The sequence below is a fragment of the Haliaeetus leucocephalus genome, unplaced genomic scaffold, assembly GCF_000737465.1.
Source record: "Haliaeetus leucocephalus isolate CR32 unplaced genomic scaffold, Haliaeetus_leucocephalus-4.0 Scaffold871, whole genome shotgun sequence".
Classification (NCBI taxonomy): domain Eukaryota; kingdom Metazoa; phylum Chordata; class Aves; order Accipitriformes; family Accipitridae; genus Haliaeetus; species Haliaeetus leucocephalus.
In genome coordinates this window covers 1,819,978-1,842,858 of record NW_010973307.1, presented here as the reverse complement: position 1 = coordinate 1,842,858, position 22,881 = coordinate 1,819,978, and the positions used below count along the sequence as shown (strand labels likewise).

The following is a 22,881-nucleotide window of genomic DNA, read 5'->3' as shown; positions in this document are numbered from 1 at the left end:
AAAAAAAGAAGAGAGAGAAAACCAAAAAAAAAAAAAAAAAAAAAAAACCCCCCCCCCCCCCCCCCCAACCTCAGTTTAGGGCAATTTTTTTTTAAATTTGAGGTTCAGATTCCATCAAGGTGCATCTCCAGACCAATCCTCTTGGATTTCCCTTTTTACTGACGTTTGTATAGCAAAACAAGCCTCACATATCCCATTTCTTAAAACTCCATCCTGAGCATCTCTGATTTCTCAGCCTCAGGCTTCCAAAAATGTCAGGGCCTCCAGCAAAAAAACCCTGAGACAGGGAATGTCCTTTTGGTCAGGGAAGTGGAGCTTGATTTTTGCCTGCGAGATCACATCGGAAATGTTGATCAGTACCAGGCAGGCTGTGGGATGTCAAATGATTGCCAGAACTGCTCCTGCCCAGGGAGAATATCATCTGTGTGAGGAGGTATGTGGAGGAGGGAGGGGAGAGCTTCATCTGTAACCTTAAGTCACTGCTGGTTGCAGCATTTTAAACATACCACATCTAGTGGAGACCACGTGCCTATTTATTTATTACAACCAGTGAACACAATACAGAGGTTATGTCAGGAAAGCCTTGAAGTAGCAAAAAAATCCAGCATGGACTCCACTTGCCCGTCAAAAATAATTGGAGGTGTCCCACACTGCTATGTTTAGCGCCCCTCCAGCCTTCTGCCAGAGTTTTTATTTTATTCTATATTTTTGCTTTTTGCTCTGGGCATTAGTTTGCGTGTAGATTTCTGACACCTGTCCAGCTTGTCAGCTCCCATTACATTTCACTCTTGTATCCATCCCACAATATTATGCTATTAGTAAGCTGCTGAATACGCAGTCCACTGCAAGAGCTGGTGATTTTCAAACATGATGAATGCACACGGACTACCGAATGCTTTCTTAGTAGTCTGGTAAACCTCTGAGGGTGATTTCATCTCTCAGTGCTCCTTGTGCATTATCTGCATGCATATATTTAATCCACCTTTGCAACTGCTGAGCTTGATCCAAGCTGTGGCTGCATTGTTCCGCTTCAGCATCCTGAAGGGGTATCTTGATGGATACGTCCTGTCAAAGAGAAGGTGAGCATTGCCTTAGAGCAAGATGAGAAAATAGAAACATCAGGGAATATAGCAAGACCATGAAGTACTTTGCTTGTCCCACTGGTAGACCCAGCCAGCTGAAATGCTGGATCTTTTGAGAGATGTTCAAGAATTGTACTAGCTGTCAGGATCAGAGGAGCTATCTTTGTTCTCCAGCTCTTGTGAGCTGTGTTGATTGGGGGCATTGGCTCATTTGTTTCTCTGCCTTTACTGTAAATCTCTGCATATATCAATAATTGTGTTTTTCTAACCTGAGCCCAAGAAATTCTAAGCCTTCTTCAAGACTTAATGTGTATCCATGTAGCAATCTGAAGATGTTTCCATGGACTTTGCTAGATTATAAATCATTGTACCTCATTATATTTTGGAACAGGGGTGATATGGCCAGTTGGCTAGTTCCTTTAAGCTGTGTTAAACCTTTAGTCAAAATGCAGTTAAAAGCACTCAAGATCCTCAACATGTGATTCAGCTCCCTACATTTTAGTGATCCAAAAATTAGTCATGTAATCTAAAGAAGAAACTAAACTCATTCTGTAGTTAATAGAGACCCTTCTCTCAGAAATAATTCATCTCAGCTGTCCTATATATGTCTTAGGTGAGGTGAGTTCCCCTCCAACAAACCTGTCCTGTTGCAGGTACCTCCTTCATGGAAGCCAGACTTTAATGATCTACATAGAAATTTATAAGCTTTTCTGGCTGTTTCAAGCCACTAAATTTACAATTTCCTCCTGAGAGTATACTGATTATAAAATTGGATAAACTTATTTGAAAATTAGATGTAGTTTGCCAAGATACATTTTCATGCCATCCAAAAAGAGATTTGTTTTAGTTTGGACTAACACTCTGAAACTCTCTTACCTTATGAGTCTTTTTTTCAAAGTATGGTTTAATTATGTTCTTAGGATCTGAACCTGTTATTAGAAAGAGAGAAATAGCTATTCATTGTCTGGGAGACAGTACTGGTTGAGTAATTGCTTACTACTAAATATTTGTGATTGGGTGATGAAACCCTGGCCCAGGCATAGCTTTGAGGTGACATCCATGTACATTTCTTTTTAAGCCCACCAAAACACCAAAATGACATTGAATATCCAAACCCATTTTTTTATTAGAACATAAACTAGGACAATAATCTTTTCAGACACAATTCAAACCACCTGGGCATGAAAGAAAAACAACAGCAAATAAAACAGGTTTATAAACACATTAATCCTTACACACTGTGTCCTATTAGAATGAGTTTTCTCTTTCAAGTTTGCTTCTGCTCTGGAAATGTTAAGTGGATCCTACAACAAAATTCTCTGAATTCCTAGCAGAAGTCTCTTTATTTTGCTTCTTCTGGTTATGTTCATACTAGTAAATTAAGTAGAACCAAGGAACTGGCCATCAGGATTTGAGTTTTAGCACTGTTTGACTCTAAGCATGGTCATTGGCTTGGCTTTGGCATGAACCAGCTAGCATTGGCCTAATCAATGCCATAGTTTGGGAGCTGGTCAAGGACTTTTCCAAACTGATAGTTTGGATGTGACCATCCTGTTTTGAATGCTATGGCAATTTAACTCTACAGACAGGGACAGACCGTACCAGTGGATCTGGGAAAAGGATGGGTTCTGAAACTGGTTAACTTGGATAGATGGACCCTCTGTGGCCCGACTGTAAATCTTCTCCTTGCTTGTTCCAGGACTCTGTAAGCCTTTATTTAAGATGTGTGTTCCCTGCTGGGTCCCTCTCTCATACTTGCTGCCATTGCACCTTGCTTCGTGCTTTCTTCTGCATAAGCTTAGTTGCTCATGGCAAGGTGCACTTTTCTGGGCTCCCCCATTCCTGAGTACAGAGGTGAGAACAAGGCAAACAAGTACTGCTAGGCAGCCAATGCTTTTTAACAAAATACTGTGTACAACACACACCAATCTGTAAGCAAAAACTAAACAATCCATCACGTGGTGGATGTGAAGAGCAATGCCTGTGCCGTATCAGCACTGCATACTGCACCAGAGATATTCCTGGTCACTTAGTGTGATAGCAGCCAATACACATTTCCCCTTCACTCAGCAACTACAGGTTTCATCTGCCATAGGTCACAAATTAATGGCATATGGATATTGATGGTTGCATCACTGCAGTTCCTCAAATCAGGAAAGCCAAGAGGGAACCAGAGGTACTCAAACTGCAGCGGTATAGCTGGCTCTAAGGACCATGATGGTCCACACCATCAACCCCAGGGAAGAGGAGATTTGGGAACAGAAGTTATACTGGAAATGAGATTATTTTCTCTGTCCAAATCCAGCCAACTTTTGAAGAGAAAGGGTGTTGATTTGGTTTTTTTTGTCAGTTTTGATACAAACATGCCAAAATACAAATATTGCTACAGAATTTCTTTGCAGAGTATACCTTAACTGACATGCTTAGGTTTCATTTGTTTTGACTTACTTTCCATTTTTTTCTTTTCTTGGGCACGTGAGTTCACCTAGTAAAACATCAAGATGTTGCATGTATGTGCAGAAGTGTGTTACCAGTGTAAATAAATTACAAACAACAGCACAGTATTTTTCTTTTGCTCTCTTCTTCATAATAACATTACCTCTCCTACCTGTCAGTATACAGACCTCTGAAGACACCATGTTCCCTGAAAAGAGCTGCAAAAGCTCGAGGAAGGCCCTTTTCAAGGATTTGGATGGAGGTGTCCTGGACCTAGAACCGCCTGTTTCTGTTTTCCCAAAGTCAGAATTTGAATGGACGCAGTTCTACTTGCAAGCTGGTAAGTGCCTGTGCTGGCTGGAGCGCCTGCGAAGTCGTGCGTACCTTTGACCCATGAGATGTGATTTTACCCCAGGCTTTCACCGAGACCTACAACTGAGGTCGAGATGCTGGTGGTCCCAGATTGTGTGATGCCTTTCCAGGATGGATGTAGTGAATTACAGTGTAGGAGTCTGGGAGGCCTCGTTGCACAGTCCTGTGTCCACCAGTGTCTCTTTGCCTTCTTGCAGAATCATGTCATCTGGCATCCTTAGCCCCTTTAGGGTTTAATTAATTCATTTTAAGACCAGAACAAAACTTACCTGCCCTTTGCAAAGTCCTCTGAGAGCATTAAGAGAGACAGGCCATGTAAATGCTACATAAGTGCAAAATAATAACAATTGGCCCAGCGAGGATTTTCATCCATATCCCACTGAGGAGATAATCAAGCTGCAAACCCACTCCAGAAGTTTAAAGACCCCTCTGTCTGGTTTAAAAAGGCCCATTCTGCTCGGTAACCACTTTCTGAAGGTTCACACAGCAAGGCTCCCTTCTCATCCTGATTAAAACTCTGCTCTCTGATTCCAAATAAACTCTTTAATTACAATTAGCGTTTCCTGCGCCTGCTGCTGATGGCGGCCATTTTGCTGAAAAGGCGCATCATTTGTGACTCCAGCAGTATGGGAGACTGATGGAAGGGACTGTAATTAATCCTGTTTTCCATCCCACTCTAAAACTGATTAAACACGAGAACTTTAATCTTTAAACAAAATGTCTAATGTGTACCCAGTAAAGGCTTTTCCTCTAAGGATCCTGCTCTAACTGGCTGCTTACAGGGCTGATTAATGTGTTGTCTAGATGCAAACACACTGTTTTTTACTCTACCTTTTCTGCCCTGATTATGAATCACATGCAAGTGCTAATACCCTAGCAGTATTACCACTTAGTACCTGCATATTAATGCATACACACTTTTGCACACAGAACCTGGATTTTATTTAGATTTTTAGCACACCCTGGCACGCAGTCAAAGGCATGCCGGGAATCCCCACCACCTAAAGTGCACTAACAGTGCAACCTGCACTCCACAGGGTTTATCTGCTTGTGTAATGGAGGCAACAGCATATGGTAAATGCTGCCTGCCTCTGAGGCTGTAACAAAATTGCTGTGTTTTCTTCTTGCTGCCCAAATATGAATGGGGAATTTTTTTTCCACCCTCCCTTCACAACTGTGTGTTAAATTCCTCTGTATTTCTCATTCTGACCTGCGGTTCCTTTCCTCTCGAGGTTAACATTTGGAAAGGCACAGCTTGATGCTAAGGTGAATTCATGGTTGTCTTCTTCCCTTCTCTACTCTCTCCTTCTCCTTCTTGAAAGTTGTAGCACTGAGTATTTTGCACAGTGCAATGCAGGCTCCCACGTTAGACAAACAGGAGAAAATGCTCACCTTTCCTGCTCCCACAGATCTTCTGTGGGGCCAGATTCCCGCTTGGCATGACAGTGCTTCGAGGCCAGTGAGGATGGTGGTGTTACAACGCTGTTGAGCAGAATTTGGCCCTTGGAGTTCTGCCTTTCCTAAATCCAAATGAGCATTCAGTATTTATGTTATCTGGGTGGTCAAGACCCACTTTGTCCATGTATCCACCTGGTACCCTGTTAAACCTGAGTAATTCTGACCCCCTCCAGCTGCTTCATCAGAGCACTGCAATTCAGTGGTAGGTGCTCTGCTGGCCTGACTAACCATAGAAACAAGAGAGAGTCTTTTCAGGTAGCTACACAACATCCTTGCTACTTCCACAGTTCAGGGACACAAGTTTCTTTGAGACTCAAAAGGTCTGGCTTTCCATATCCTTTTAATTACACTTTATCCAGATGCATGTATATATTCCCTTTAAGCTTCCAGTTTGGACAATCAGCTTGAAATTATTGGCCCTCAGCCATTTCTAGATATTCTGATTACTCCGGGGGAGCAAACCAAAACACTCAATATACTTCAGGGACACAAACGTCAGGGAGATGTTTTCTCAGAAGAATACCATAGGCAAGACCCTGCGAGAGCCATAACTGGGGCACAGGGTATCAGGCAGTATCATATTAATGCTCCTGAATTCACATGATGTCATTTATTGAAGATGCAATCAATATAGTATATATGTAATATGTTATTTGTATATATATGTGCGTATATGCAAAAGGCAAGGAAGGATGACTTGGCTTCCTGAGTTCTGCCACTGCAGATGGGCAGCAGCAAGCCATGCAATGTATATTTAATCATGTACCCATTTTTTTTTTTCTTTTGTCTTCCTGTGTGCCTGATGTTTTACCTGCTGTCTTACCTCTTTGGGTCATAGACCAGGTCTTTTTATTGTGGCTTTCTGCAGAAGCAGAGTTGTTCATGTAAAACTGAAGTTTTAGTTTTCTGCATAAACCACAGAATTCAGAAAAAAAACCAGGAGGGAAGAGATCCAAGAGTTTTGTTATTATTACTTCTACTAAAAGAAAAAGGAGCAACAACAAAAGAGGGTTTGAGTAAAAAAAAGCATAATTATTTTTTAATCTAAGGGTACATTTTGCTCTTCTTTTTTCTTTTAACTATAATACTGCAAAAGTTTAGACTGAAATGTTTTCCAACACCCCCCCTAAATCATTTATGAGGAACTTTCACAGTATCATTTTTCAAATTATCCAAAACAATTTAATGAGTTTAACATGAATTTGTAATTATTTTAATCTCTTTGAGCTGCCATTTTTGGATGACAAAATGTTTTTCTCCCCAAACTCATCTCTACACCAGACCTCTTACAAAAGAGCTTTGGGCCAGGCCTGGAGCACTAAATGGTACCATGATACAGGAAATTCCAGAATCACAAGCTGTACAGCAGAATTAGCTATAAGCATGAGTGTGTCTAGCTGAGGAATGAAGGATAAATGAACAGTTCGTGTACTCAACTGATTTCTGTGCTCAGGTTAAAACCCCTACTTCATGAAGGAGAGCTGATACAACCATGATTCTGTAGTTAAAGTTTCAACCATTTGCTGGCTATCTGCAATATTTATAGGACTCTGTTATCATACTGCCTCATGTCTGTAATCTGACGACAGCCAGGTCCAGAGACATTGAAGTTCATTGTCTTCCCTTGGTGGAAATGTAGCTGAGGACCAAAGGCTGGTAGAAGATTCATCTGACCCCACTTCCATTGCCTCCAGTGTCCTCTCCAGTGAACAATGAGAGATTGACACATTAAGGGTAGAAGTTAAGTGTGCTGATACACAAATGTCTGAGAGATGAAACCAAGCCTTTCAACTTCTAAAGCCTGCAGACACCCATGTTTTCTTTCTGCTGGCAGATACATTCTAGGTATTTTTTAAACCAATTTGTGCTGAACAATCATAGAATCATAGAACAGACCATGTTGGAAGGCAACTCGAAAGATCATTTGGTCCAACCTTTTGTGGGAAAGGGAGCCTAGATGAGATTATGTAGCACCCTGTCCCATTGCATCTTGAAAACCTCCAGTGATGGAGACTCTACCACGTCCCTGGGGAGGTTGTTCCAGTGAATGGTTGTTCTCATTGTAAAAAATTTGTTTCTTATTGAGATGAGACCTGTCTTGGTGCAAATAGTACCTGTTACCCCTTGTTTTCTCCCTGTGGCTCCTTGTGAAGAGAGAGCTTTCATCCTTTTCGTAGCTTTCCTTTAAGTACTGGAATACTTTGATGGGGCTGCCCCTGAGCCTTCTCCAGGGAGAAAAGACCGAACTCCTTCAGTCTTTCCTCATAGGACAGGTTCTCCAGCTCTTTGATCATCTTTGTGGCCCTTGTTTGGATCCTCTCCAGTCTGTCCACATTTTTCTTCAATTGTGAGGACCAGAATTGGACACCCTACTCCAAGTGTGGCCTGATAAGCGCTTAGTAGAGTGAAATGATGATGTCTCTATGTCTACTAGCAATGCCTCCGGATGCAGCCCAGGATCTGATTTGCCTGTGTTGCTTCAGCACTGCACTGCTAACGCACATTCAGCTTGTTGTCCACCAGCACCCCCAGGTCCCTTTCAGCAAGGCTGTTCCCCAGCCACACAGATTCTAGCCTGTACTGGGGTCTTTAGTTAGAGGTGCAGGACTTTACGCTTGTCTTTGTTAAACTTCACGCAGTTCTTGCTAGCCCACTCTTTCCAAGTGTCCCTTGGCTCTCCCTTCTGATGTGTGCACCTCACCACCCAGTGTAGTGTCAGCAGTAAATTTGGTGAGGGTGCTTTCAATCCCATCATCCAGATCATCTATGAAGATGGTGAACAGCATGGGACCCAATATCGATCCTTGGAGGACAAATAAGCTAACCTGAATATTAAATTGTTGCCAGTGTCAGTGACCCCTTTTAGCGATAAAGGGATTAAGAAAAGCAGAAAGGAGTAGGTGTTTGTTTGGCTCCGTGCAACCAGATACTGAGCATCAGTAACTTAACAACCTGTTTGTCTTCTTTTATCCTGCCTTGTAGGAGAGACATTACAATGGGGCTATAGGTGAGGAAATGGGAATGTGGGGAGAGGAACGAAGAAAAGAAATGGTCATCAGAAAATCTGTCTGCCAGTATTGACACTTGCAGAAGTGTTTTTCCCCCTTTTTAGAGGGGACAATACGACTCTCACTTTCCAAGTGAACCCAGAAGATTGTAACTTGCTGTATAGGTCTTTAATCTCAGCTGATATTTATAGTTAAACATTAGACTATGAGGATTCCAGATGCCAGGGTATTACAGCGTGAAAGCAGGTTGCCATCCCAGACAGTATTGGATTCTTCAGGATAGGTGCCTTTGAGTGTTCATATCCACGCAGGCAGGGGTCCAGCCCCCAGTGATCTTGTGCAAATCCAAGTGAGTCCTTCCCATTCTTATTCTTCCCCATTAACATGGCTTCAAATTTGGCCAGAAGAATAACCTTTCTGTGTCTCATGAAATTGTTAGTTATAATGCAGAGTTCCCAATATTACTTCCATGGTTTCTAAACAGATGCAGAAAGATCCTTAGGTTTACATGAGAGTAATTTGATAGATTAATTGATGGAGGCCCTGTTCTACTTACTTTTACTTGTCAGAGTAATTCTGATTTACTGAAGGATTATGAAGTTCTGGGCTATAGGATTTAGGTATCATGCAACTTTTTCTTCTGTTGTTAATACGTGCTCCTTGCACTTCCTGTGAATAATTGCATTTATTTTCTACTTTACACTAGTAAAACCTGGCACCTCCTTGTAAGTTCTTTCGATATAGTAGAAGCATCAGTGAAATTTAGGTCTGTAATACCCCTGTGGGATAGGCATATATTTTGACTAGTTTCCCAGGCAGAGGACAGAATTTGTGACTTGCCCAAGGTCAGTCATTGAATTAATGCATATCCTTCCAAAACCCTGACAGCCAGACTCTTAATCTAAAAGCACCCCACCCTGCTTAGGCAGGTTGAGCACTATGGTTGCATTAACTAGAATCAGCTAAAAGTGTATTTTACATACTACTTTTTTATTAAAAAACATGCCTGGAGCATTTTGGGGAACTTTACTGAACATTTAAATTCTGACTGTGTTTTTAAACAAAAAAAATCCCAAACTTCTTTTTTTTATTATTATTTAAAAAGCTGAAGAAATATTTTATTTAAAAAAAATGAGTCAGCTTTAATGAGAATCTATTGGTGAGAGGATTAGAGTGTTGTGGACAATTGATCTTTTTATCTGACCAACAGATAACTAAGACCACATTATCCTATGTTGTTTTCAATCTAGACATATCTAAAGCTGTGAAATTCCTACAGTAGTCTTGCTTGAGCTGTAATGAGTACATTTTCTAGATCATAAAATGGTAGGTATTTCATATGTAAATGCTTGTCTGAAGCAACCTGCACAGACATTTAAACACTCGATTTTGTCAACAGCTATTGTAAAATACTCTTTCAAAGATTGTGTAGCACCAAAGTTAAATGTCATAAATGAATATGCAGAGGTTTGCTGGTTTCATCAGAAATAAGATAAAATGTCAGATCTAGGTATAAACAGTCCAAAATTTCCAGGGATATGGATCAAGGATTTTTGAACAATCTTCTTTCTTCTGGTAATTTTTATCATTGAATAAAATTCTGAAGTAATAGTTGAGGAAGTGTATAATTTTGACACACAGGCTGCCAGTATAATTTAGGACTAAAGCTGTGTGAAAATGTTGCACCATATATATTTAATATTCCAAGGACTATGATTAGCCACACCTGCTATGCATAATCATATGTAGTAATTAAAGATGTTTGAGAAGTGAATGCAGGTTTGGTAGATTTGCAAGGAATGAAACAGATGCAATATTGGCCTGAAACATTTATTGTTTTCCTCTGAAGCTTTTTGTTGTTGTTGTTCACAGATAGAAATTTGCTTTTTCTGCAATAAATGGCCCATGCAAAATGGGTTGAAAGTGGCAATGGAGGACATTAAAAGAGCTGTTACCAAATTACTGTTTTATAAAAACCAAACCTAATATGATCAGAAAATGCCTGTAACTCTTACTTAATTTTCCTGAAAACACATCCCTGGTAAAGATTTCAGCAGACCTTAATTAAGTTGAGACCAAAGTTGAGACCAAAGTTGGGAGGATTTTTTTGATGCTCATGGGAGAGCAAGGTTTAAAGTAAGCCAAGGGGAAAATAAGTTAATTTTGTATCTTTGATACCTATGCGGTGGCTCATCAGGTGTGTGATGGCTGAACCTCTGAACTAAAGAGTCAGCTCTGCTAACTGAGGGCAGCATGGCAGTGAGGGACATCTGTGGGTGGTGAATCTACCAGCTGGGGAAGAAGGCCCACAGTTCATCTGGATGCCACTATGAGACTGTGCCTAAGGGGACAGCTCTGGCAAAGCAAAACACTCCTCTGCATAATTTGTTTTGGTAAATCATGGAGGAACAGACCTGAGTTGGAGATCTAGCAAACTAGGTCCCATTGGGGCTGATGTGGCCATATGACATTTCCATTTTGAAATACTATAAACTACTTTCCCTCAAACTCATCTGTATCTCAGCCTCTAATAAATAGTTATTTTCCTTTTTCAGGGATGTTATTTCCTTAATTGTGAAGCTAGGCTATAAGATGAGTGGCCTTGTTCATTGTCCGTGTGATCAGTATAGAAGAATGCGTATATAGTCATATATATATACATGTACAAATGTATAAGCTCATCAAGCTTTATATTCTTGTTCCCATGGAAAGCATCAAATGCTTTTCTCATGATGAAGCCAAAAAACCTTGGGCAAACCCATCCATTTTGCATGTTCATTTCTGTAAATGGAGTTTAGCTTTTTGTACCACCCTTTCTATTTCTTTTCTAAATTCCTCAGGTACTTTTAAATAGGCATGCACCGGTGTTCAGGTGCATAAAATGGAAAATATGTGTACGTATCTGTTAGGAATAATGAAATTTGGAAAAAGTGTTTGCAAACTTAGGTCCCTGACTATGGGAGATAACCTTGGCCCTTAGGATAGCAATCCTTTTTGAAGATGTGCCAGCAAATAGTTTACGCCTACAATTGCTGTCAGAAATTCTTGCCTTCTCCTTTTAGCCTTAATTCCTGAGGTTAAAACAACAGGTTTGTCATTTTCAAAACTGAACTCCTGTATTTAAGAAGCTATTTAGAAAAATGACACCATTTTCAGAGTTTTTGAAATCTTGGAGAGCCCATTTTTTTCCTTGTGAGCTAAAAAATAGCTCAGTGCCCCCAAAACACCATGTCACCTTCATTTAGGAGTCTAGTTATGGATTTGATATCCATACATCTACCTTTCTGTATATAAATGTCATCTGTGATGTGAGCATCAGCTTTTTTATCATTAACATGATGATGCTACTGTTTCAGGGTAGTGGTTCTTAAGTTGTGATTTATAAAGTGTTGGTGGTCCATGAAACCTAAGTAACTGATGCACACATCACTCATGGATTAATTTTGGAGCCTGACAGTTAAACGTGAAAAGAATCATTAGGCATCCGGAAAACACAAGCTATGAAGAATGGCTGGTGAAGTTGGGTGGCTCAGGCTTGAGGAGAAGAGGTGGGTGAGAGATTTAAGAGCTGCCTTCAAAAATATGGAAGACTGTTGTGGAGTAGAAAGAAATAAATTGCTCCCCAAGTCTATAGAATCAGTAATAATGGGCTAAAATTTCATCAAGATAATTTAGATGTGGAGGAGGAAATATTAGAATAAAGACTGCAAAACACTGGAATATTTTGCCTGAGTGGGTTGTGGAGTCCCTATCAGTGGAACTTAAGCAAACATCCTTAGATGATCCAGATAGAGCTGATCTTTTCCTGGGGGAGGATGGATCAAATAACTTCAGAAGGCCCTTTCTGGACCTATTTTCAAAATTCTGTAAGGATGCTCAGTGGTCTGCAGGAACTTTTGAGGTCTGACAGTGATTTATGGGTCCAAAGGCCACAGTGTTGTAGTAGGAAGGTCTGGTAATTAGAACTTTCTAAATACTGCTGATGAAGACAAAGAGTGACTATTGGGCAGGTAATTAGTGCAGAGAGATTCTCTCCCAACCCATGTGCTTGATCCCTCTCAGCCAGTCTGCCTCTTCTTGCTGAATGCTAATGTGCTTGAAAGGTTGTGCAATATGTAAGTGTAGAGGTTAGTCCCATGGAAAATGGTGTCCAGGGCCTGAGCGGAGCTTACAGCACCAGGGAACCAAAACTGAGGCAGGTTCCTTATCTGGGACATCCCCTCAAAGCTCAGTAGCTCAGACATCATGCCTTTTCTCCCAAGGCACTGTTTCACTCTTATTTATCATTCCTACTTCAGTGATGCCCGCAGATCTGAGTTAGTAGTCGGGTTTTAATACTACTAGATACTCTCCAGAAACTTTTCTGGTAGCTTCTGGAAAAAGCTGCAGATATTAACAGTGAACCTAGAAGGCTTCAGGAGAAAGAGGAAAGTGGAGAAGTGAGCAGCCTACATTGTACATCCTCTCTAGGCTTGATGGCTGTTACCTTTAAGGAGACAAGATGGCTGTGTTTATGCAATTAAAAAAAGAAATGTGAATTGCATCCTGCAAGTATAACTGTATTATTTTCCTTAGATCTTAGAGGCATATCTATAATCCAACCGAACTGCTGAGTGTTAGTTTGCAGAGCTTTACAGGGGAAGCACTGCATTTTGCAACAATTAATTTTGCAGAGGAAGCAGCCTGTTTAAAGACGCCTGCAGCAGTCACTAAAATATGTGTTGTTTTTCAAGGCCACCAGACACACAGTTGGCTAGGTTGGCTAATAAACAAAACAACAATGCAAAAACCCAGCCTCGTGGGGTTTGCAGGAAGAAGGGATGAGAAATAAAATGAATAATGCTTACCTGCTAGGGGTGGGTGAAGACTATAATTGTTTAGCCCCCAGCAGATCCCTGCAAGGGTTAAAAATGACAAAGATATTAGTTGGTGACTGCTAAGATTGTTGGTTTGAAGCTCTGGGCAAAACACAGACTGTTATTTACCGGACTTGGTCGATTTACTTCTTAATGCAATAATGACCTGTGAAATGAAACGTGAGCTAGACAATTGTTCCTCATTGTTTCCAGTAAAACATCCTTTCATACCCCATTAAACCACCATTAATTCCATTTGAAAGAGAAGCAGGCACAAACACCAAGGGATCTCTCTCTCTTTTCCTCTTTTCCTCTCTTTGTGGGATTGATCAAGGCCTGTGGATAGCAAAGCAGCTTTCTTATCCTTTTAGAGGGTGTTGGGCAGCCTGTGGGGGCCACCTTTCTGAATGAGCACTACAGAGATCTACTGGATTGTCTCCCAGTGGATCGCATTCCTGAGTTTTGCAGAAGAGCATATCAGTTAACCTGGCAAACATAGTCAATTTATTGATGTTAATACATCATGTTTCTCCCTCTTTTTTAGGTTGGCTATCTTTAAGTGTGAGATTTATGTAATCATGCAGTGTATGTGCATATTTATGTATGTGCCATTGCCCACCCAGTAATTTTTAACCCATTTTTCAATTTCAATCAAAAGCACTAGATGGATAAGTTCTCAAAGATAATAGACTCCTACAGATTAAAAAAAAATTGGGGTCTGGGAAGAAAAACACTATGAGTGAACCACTCTGTTCTCCCAAAGGGGGATATCCCTTGGTATCCATTTCTTGGATACCAAGAAAAGTTCTCTGGAGAGGAACTCCAGTTTTGTGTCCCAACGAAAGGAAAAACTTTTGCACATTGGTATGCATCAGGGAATCCAGCCACAGCTCTGTAGTAAAGCATTGGTTCCACTTTGCATGCAACTGGTTTCTTTAACTCCTGATTTTCCTCTGTTGTAACATTAAAAGACGTGCAGATGTGGCATTCAGGGACATGGTTTAGTGGGACTTGGCAGTGTTAGGTTAACAGTTGGACTTGATAATCTTAAAGGTCTTTTCCAACCTAAATGATTCTGTGATTCTATGATTCTATATTATTGAGTAACTATGAAAACATGAAAATATAAAACTGGAACATTTAAGATGTTCAGATTTTATCCCATGATACCAGATCAAAAACCAAAGAAACAAGATTTTTTTTTTTTCTCTTAATCAGAGCTCTAACAGGAGGGAGAAAACTGGCAAGGCATCTGAATGATGAGATATAAATGCTTCTTTTCTTCTGGAAAAAAATGGTGAATAAAAGTAGACAGAAACTGCTTTCCTACAAGAGTTTGCCGAGAATATTTTTTTCTATGAAAAAAAGAAGTGGTTAACACTTAAAATATTTCAGCCAAAATAATTTTTGGTTTTCTTCTTTTTTTTTTTTGGGGGGGGGGGGGGAACCCATTTTTCTTTCAGTAACAACATAGAAACCCAACTTCCAGAGTAATTTTTCAGTTAGCTTTGATCTCTGTGAATAATTCAGAAATATTTAGGACAATTTGTCCCTCAGCTATACTGACATAAATGTGGTAGTCCCCCATTCTATCTGAAGTTATAAAACTGGGATTATGACATTTTCCATTCATGTGTGAAATGTTGTTACTGGGCAGACGGTATTTCTGAAGGTGAGGGATCCATTGATTTACAATCTCCAGTATAAGGAAAAGAGGAGGCGCTTGGGTGGGATGTGGTGTCGGAGATGTCTGTTGCTGAGAGGCTTTGGTAATGCTTGTTTTACACAACACGCTGCTAAAGTCTCCTTGAATCCAACACATCTGCATGTCATGTGGTGAGGTACATGCTGCATGAAAGGAGGGGAGATCTGGAGGGGGTAGAAGTGGGGACAGTTTAGATGAAGCCCAAGGTCTAGCACAAGACAGTCAAAGTCTCCTGACACTAAGATAGTCTTCACATCACCAATGGCCCCCAGGGCCCCCAACCTCAACTCCCTTCCTTTTCTACTTTTTCATTCTGCCTGAGCTGTTCAAAATCCCCAGCCCCAACACACATTTCTGTCTCCACAAGCCTGGACCCCTTACCTCTTCTGTCTCCCAGGACCCCCGAGATCCTCTTGTCTCCAAACCAAAACTCTGACTTTATGCCACTTCTTTCTTCCTTTCTGCTACAATTTACCACATTCTCCACAAAACAGGGGTCTAATGCCAAACCTTTTACCTCCACAGTCTTCCCAATCAGCAACCAAACTGTCTCCTTGCTGCCTTATAGCCGTGCCTAAAACCTAAACCATGGCATTTAATCAGTTCCTTGGCAGGTGTTGTCCACCTACAAGAAGGTTACCGTGGATCAATGGCTTTTATCCAAGAATACCACTGACTTTCATGAAAACCACTCTTTGACAGCTGGTATTGTAACAAATTCCATCATCGTTCCTGTTTTTCAGTTGCTTCTACTTTTATATTTTATTTTGATTTTATTTTATTTTTTTAATACTGTATACTTTTATGTTATTTGTTACACTTGATGCCTCTCTTTTCCCATGCTAGATTTATGCCTGGGGTAAGATTTTGTCTGCAAGTTTGCTCAGAAATGGTTCAGCTGCAAAGAACAAAATGAAGCTTTTTTTTTTTTTGGCGTGTGTTCGAAAACAAATCTCTCAACTCTAGAACCTATGGGCTTGCAGTAAGGGATTGAAGGTTAGCAGGGAAAAAACTCTGAGGCCAGTGAAATATTTTCTATCCACAGTCCCTGCAAAAAACTGTGTCCAGAACTATCTATGAAAATAAACTGCAGAGATTCTTTATCTTCCGATGTGCTATGAAAGATCTAAGCTTTTGGCTGTCGCTTCTGAAAATTTCAGTTCCTGCTCTGCTGTGTTGTTTGAAGCACAGACATCAAATGCTCTCCTTTTTTCAGCTGCCTTCAAAATACCTGAGTATTTGGAGCCTTAAATCCTATGTTCTACTTCCCTTGCATTGCATCTGCTAATTAACAAAAGAATTCTGGGCACTTCATGACCCTTGTTGCTGCCCAAGGCACTGTGTCCCTAGGAGGCAAACATGTGTTATGTCCTAACTTTACAGACTAGGGCGGTTAGGAGCCAAGGGATTACGCAGAGTCATCTGTGGTGGAATGGAGAAGAGATCTCAAAGCTTAACCATCAACAAGCATGCCATCAACTGGGAACATGCGGGTTCAATTTTGATTAACCAGCCTTATTATTAAAAGGCACCTAGCACAGTTCACTTTGTGTGGGATTGAGATTGTTTTTATACATGCCTGTTATGTCTCGATGACCCTTTACTTATAAGATCAAGTCTCATTTGCAAAAAAATGGATCCTTGTGGAAGGATTCAGTTGCAATTCTGAAAAGAGATGGAGAATGAGAAGTACAAAAGCCCTTACCATGCACATGAAGAGCAATGGCCTGGGGAAATAAGTCCCTTTTTTTCCTTCCCCTGTAATTCTTCCTACATAGCAGTATTCTGAATCAGAGAGAATCACGACTATGTTTGTGTGTATGCAAGCCTGTGTGTTTATACACACACACGCAGGCACTGTCCTCACAACTGTGCTTGGAAGCATTTCATCATTTTTTCCCTCTTATCTTCCAAATATTAGCATTTAATGAAATACACATTTCCTTCATTTATTTTGAACCTACTCCAAGGCCAGCAAATACCAGAACCTCAAATGTTATGACAGGATAGATTCTTTATTGGTTTGTTTTCTTTTCATTCTTTCTGTTTTCACTGTGATTTTTCTTTTTTTTTAAAGATTATAGACCCTTATGTTCTAACTCAAGGAGCCTGGCTTCCAACTGAGGTAGACAAATATGTCCAAAAAAATGTCCCTGAGACCCATCCAATGCAGACAGCTGTGCAGCAAACAGGAAATTGAGGAAGTCAGGTTCATCAGAGACACAGGATTTCCTTCATGGATGTTTCAGATAAAGCATCTTTAATTTTTCCACACTGGGTCAGTGCTGTAAAAGAACCATGAGAAAAGCAGGGAAAATACCGCCTTGTGGCTTGAAGACAGTGATGTGAAAGCAGAACTGAAAAAGGAGTTCATGTGGGGACCATCGCACTGTGGCCGTGTTGACATGACCTCTTCCAAGCAAACTCACACTCGTCTGTCTGTGGTCGGGGCTGGCAGGACACGAGCCAGCTTTGAACCAGAAGCTGCCTCACAGAGCCACAGAAGGGTAGGACTGGTTAGACTGGGCATATTTCCATACTGAAGTGGTTACACTTCAAACTGGGCATGGTCCTTTGAGTTTGAACTGTGGGCAGAGCAATCTCAGGTCTATCTGTATAGAGCAATTTAGGTGTCCTCCTTGTTTACAACATGCCGTGGTAGAGGTTTTACTGCTGGGAGACTTGCATCGCAGGAGCCAGCAGGTTCAACCATCAGCATGTGAGGAGTGATTTACTGTGAGAACGAGAGGGAAACACAGGCTGCTGCTGCAGAATCACTCAGCAGGTCTGAGTTCATTGCAGAACTCTGGTAAAACCTTCTCCTGTGACTTTGAAGAAGTCACTTGATTATCCTGTGAAATGAGGTTCATTTTTTTTTCTCCACTCATTGGTTTGTGATGGCTCTTGACATTTCAGTGTTGGGACTAAAGAAGTGTCTATGTAGCATCTGGTATGAAGTGATCCCAAACTAGTTTGAGGGTCCTATGAAACACTGGGAAAAGTTACATACCAGTAATTAACAGTGTCCGTGTGGCATTACTAAAGCAGGCAAGCGCTTAGATGTCTGCCTGTATGACCTTAGTTTGCCTTGCTCTCCTATGTGTGCTTTTAGGTTTTGACCATCTTGCATTACATGATCACAGTAACAAGCAAGCAGTTTTGACTCATTTGGTCCAAAATGTGATTGTTCTGGGATGGCTCAGGGCTGTGTAGTACCACATGTTTGTATAAAAGAGCTCTGCCTTATCTCCCAGAGAAACTGAAACATATGGGATGAATAAGGACTGGAGGAGAAGAAAGGAAGATCTCGCAGCACAGGTGGTTCCTGAAACCCATCTGAGTAATGGAGCACCTCTAAACAAGTCTTTTAAACCCAACCACTTGCCCACGACTTTGTTTATGTCCCCATAGTATTTCCCCTCTTGTTTGGATCCAGCCGTGCCTGAGCATGGTGCTGGGGAGTGCTAGTTGCAGGGACCAAAACTTCTCTGGGAAATGTACTAATGGTTAAAGTGTATGGGTGATCGTGAGCCAAAGCGTGAGATCACATGCTAACACTATTTGGTTTACTGGTGTAGGTGTGGTCTGGGTCGTATGCACACCAAAAAAAAGGCAGTAAGTGCAGAAACCATCCATTTCAGTTTCAGCTGTAGTGCACTTAGGACAGGGACTTAATAGGGCATTTTAGCTAATGAAACTGCAAATGTTGACTAAGCTCGGACCAAAAGGTAGGTACACCCAAAAGCAACTTTTCACAAGATAATTACTGAGCCAAAACATGCAAGATCTTCATTTGTAAAGCATATCTTTGATATGGATGTCATCACTCTTCAACCATGTGGCTGATGCAATGAGCACCTTGGGGTTCTCAGGATATGTAGCATGAGTATTAATATAACTAATAGTTAAAATAATTAGTTGAAAAGAACATATTAATCTCTTAATGCATTTTTGGAGAAATGGATCAGTGCTTTGGAAAAAAGTCAATTCACTGGCATTGCATTTAAGAAACTGGAAAATTAATATTTGCAGGGGTAGTTACATTGAATATTCAGTCTAAGATCATGCCAAGAACATAGTTATTAACTTAACTTTATATTCATTTTAATATACAAATATATAAATACATATGATTATAAAATCATCCTGCATTCTCCAGTTGCTGGGAAAAGAGACACACAGCTAGTGAGGCAGCTATCGCACTGAAGCATCATAAGCTGTTCTGGAACAACTTTTCTTTTCAAAGAAAAGGTGTGCTTTTTCTTTTTTCTTCCTTGTTGTAGGCACATTAAATCAGGAACAGTACCTCATCCTGTCTTAGAAAACAGGTTGTCAAGATGAGGTAACCTTGCAACTGTAATCTACCCCAGAATGGGGGTCATGGACCTGAGTCAGATACTGGCCCCGCTTGGGACTTCTGTGTTCTTGTTTTTTTCCTTTCTCTTTTCTATTCTTTTTTACAGTTCTGGGTAACTGCCCACTAATTTCAGTTTCAAGAGGCCCTATTTTCCGGTTGCTTGGATAAGGCAAGTTGAATTAAAACTTTGGCATAGACCTTACTTGAGAGACCAACTGAGAATTTAACTTCTGCGTTTGACAAGCTAATTTGCCAAGGTTTAAAACCATCAGTTATGCAATAAAACTGTATGCAATTAATTATAGGGAGCTGATTATTTTCAGTCGGGCTCTGTTCCTGAAATATCCTCCTACTCACTAATAAACTTTGTTCCTGCAGTGTTTTTCTGAAATTAACAATCACATTGCAAAACTAGAGTAAGTCTGCCTCATTGTTTTCTTCCCATGCTCACTAGGATGCAACAGTTACTGGACTGAAAATGAAGTTTCATCCCTATGAGGTCCATATTGCAAAACCACTATTTCCCCCCCCGTGGGATTGATAGGAGATTATAGCACTAGCTGATCAAAGTTGCCAACTGGGTTCAAGGTTGTACCAAAAATAAATATGAAAGAAGTAGGGGGTACAGCTCTATTGGATAAATACTCAGCTGAAGAAGATACTTGGTAAAAATAATTTCCCTAATAGCTGATGAGAGTCCTTGGCTCTTCTTGGACCTCTGCTATTGGTTTGGTGCACCTTGTGACAAATTACCTGAACTTTCTGTCTACATCTCACTCTGAGGAGTGACCACAGTAAAAGCATACCTCACATTGGAGCAGGGCTGGGCAGTAATGTCTCTTGTCTCTGTGCCTTCGGAGATGGGCACAACTACCTTCTTTTCAACTCTGGAGAGGGAGCTTAGAAATAAAGGAATAGCAGGACCTGTCAGGAATGAAACCCGGTAGAGCATAGCTTGCTGTGTGGCAGAGAAATAGGAAGTGTCACTTGTTGAGGACTTTTCCAGCCCTCTGATTCTAAATGCTACATGTTATTTTTATAAATTATTAAAGGTGTAAGTAGAACCAATAAAAGTAATCTTTTCATTGCAGGAAAATTATATGATGTCTCCCTCACTGTTTGAGACCACAGTGTAAGACATCTAAGTCAGCTTTAGAGAAACTGTTTTGTCCAGCTCCCCATGCAGTTTGCTTCATGTGGCTGGTTTGGATCATTGTCCAGTGAGGGAAACCTGCTTTCGCCTTTGCCTCTCTAGGGCCCAAGGAGACAAACTTCCTCAGTCACTCAAATTTGTGTCTGAAGCGAGAAGGAAGCCCAATGGAAGTCAGTGACCGCACAAAACTAAAAACATCCCTTGCTCTTGGAAAGCCTGAGGCTCTTCAGGGAAAAGATCTGACTCTATGTATGCCTGTATAGCACTCCAGAGAAAAGAACCCCAAAACTGGCTAGAGCTCAAGTACAAGTGCAGCGCTGCCCACAGCACTGTTGTGCAGACAGTTCTACAGAACTCCGAGATTGGCTTAAAATTCAGGGTCAAGGTTTAGCATGTTTCTAGTGTCTTGTTGAAGGAGGTGGTGACTTTTTTTCTCATACCCACGTCTTCCAAAGCAGCCATTCAAGGACAGTTTGACCTGAAAGTAGATCCAATTCCTGTGCTATTTGTTGATGTATCTTGTTTCCTCCACTCTTTTAGCCATTCTAACTCCCAGAGACAAGGTGTCCCAGAATTTGTGTGACTGACAACTTCTGGGCACAAGATCATCCTTAGGAATCATTATTAATAGTGAACAATACCTCCACATATGGTAAACTAAAGAAGTCACTCTTGCTATGTTCATGTATCAATGGTGGATGTTTGCAAGTTTTTTTACTGTTCTCTGCAAAATGAGTGTGGGGCCTGATTCAGTAGAAGGCAGTATAGGAGCGAACTTGTTTACTTTGACTGATTTTACTTGTAGATTATGTTTCCAAAGAAGCCCTTTGTAACTAATAACTCTCCACTGCAACCCTGGAGGGCTCACAAGTTATGGGATGGTGGATTATGGAAGAGGGTGGGTGGGAAAAAGTCAATAATAATACCAATAAAAAAGCCATCTTTCTGATCAAAGCAGAAAATGCTTGAATAAAGATTATATTAAAGAGGAAAAATGTAGAGGTCTTGTTAAAACCTTTGGGTTACTGTCCAGTTATGTGGATTTTCCCTCTAGTGCTTATTCTGGCATTCATTAAACCCTGATAAGTTACATAGAAACACTTGAAAGAATGATTAGAAATGCTATGTGTGAATAATAGAATTGCTTAAAGGGAAATGGAAATTCTTAAAGGGAAATGCATACTGACATGGAAAGTGAACTTGTGTAATTTTCTCATTGTCTAGGGTTATTATCTTATTCCTCTTTTTTGTGGGTGTTGAATTTGTATACTTTTATATTCACAGTTTGGGGGCTTCTTAGGTAAATAATATTGTCTTTTGCTTAGCTCCAGTGGGAGGCAGATGTGCTGAAGGTCTTTTGAAAAGCAAAGTCTCTTTTTTTCAGGTGCCTTTCTTTGAGAGGGTTAGGCTAGAGTTTGGAGGGGATTAAAAAAAAAAATAATCCAAAACAACCCAACAGACCTAATCCAAAGGCAACCCAGATCCTTCCTCAAAGTTCTCTGTGTGACCGTTTGCAAGGAGCGCGTGGTGGCTTTGGCTGTGCTCCCAGTGTGCTGTGAGCATGAGGCCATGTCTGCTCAGCTGTTACATGTCTTTATCTCAATGTGACCTAATCGCTAGGATTCAGTGCTGGCTAACCTCAGCTCCTTCAGCTGTGATCATCTACAGGTGAAGTCAGACTGACCTTGGGTCTGTTGGTGGAAGACTCTATGAATGTTCCTGGGGAAAGGCCATGTCTAAATCTTAAATAACTTTGTTAGGAATTGGATACCAGGCACCCAATTCCTTGTGTCACTCTGGAAATCTCAGTCTCTGACTTGGAGTGTATGGGGAAGATGTCTGGGTTCTGCAAAGAAAAAAGATGAGGCTTAAGATCAAAGGGCAATAAATACTTCTGGTTTAGTCCTTGAGGTTTCTGCAGTCGCCGTCCTGTCTGAATGCTTTCTCTGTAAAGGAACCTCCTCCCACCAGTTACAGGTGTCCAAGAGCTTGAACATATTAGCAGCGGTGTGATGGAGGGCCTAGGAGAAAAAGTTTTGAAATGAGAAATAAAAGTGGATTGTACCACTAGCTCAGCAAAGTTAATGCTGGATTGCTTGAACTGCAAGAGCAAAAATCTAGCATGCAACTCCTCTCTATTCTACTACGCCCAGCAGTGCCTCAGTCTCCATGTATTTGCAGTTGTTTAAGAGCTATCATACTGTACCAAATGGGACTGGAGACCCTAGGCACCATCATACAGCCAGAGATTATCCTGTTGCGAGAAATTTACAGCCCTAAATGGGTGAAACAGAGGGTAGGAGGGGAAGCTGAGGCACAGCCGGGTTTGTGGGTTTTGAGCAAGCCCGTGGCAGAGCCAGAAGCCTTACCATAGCTGATCTGGTCTTGGACACAGGGCTTTCCTCTCCATCCTCCAGTGCCCGCAGAGTGAAAGTCCTCATAATTCAGCTTCAG

General features: G+C 40.9%; 1 protein-coding gene across 1 annotated transcript in view; it reads left to right on the top strand.

Moving 5' to 3' along the window:
- The window catches only part of PKHD1 (polycystic kidney and hepatic disease 1 (autosomal recessive)), a 259,529-nt gene that overhangs the window by 185,799 nt on the left and 50,849 nt on the right, over positions 1-22,881 (top strand). Inside the window, exon 59 of the mRNA XM_010583200.1 lies at positions 3,698-3,858. Within this exon, the coding sequence (XP_010581502.1) occupies positions 3,698-3,858 (161 nt within the window). The remainder of the gene's footprint in view (positions 1-3,697; positions 3,859-22,881) is intronic.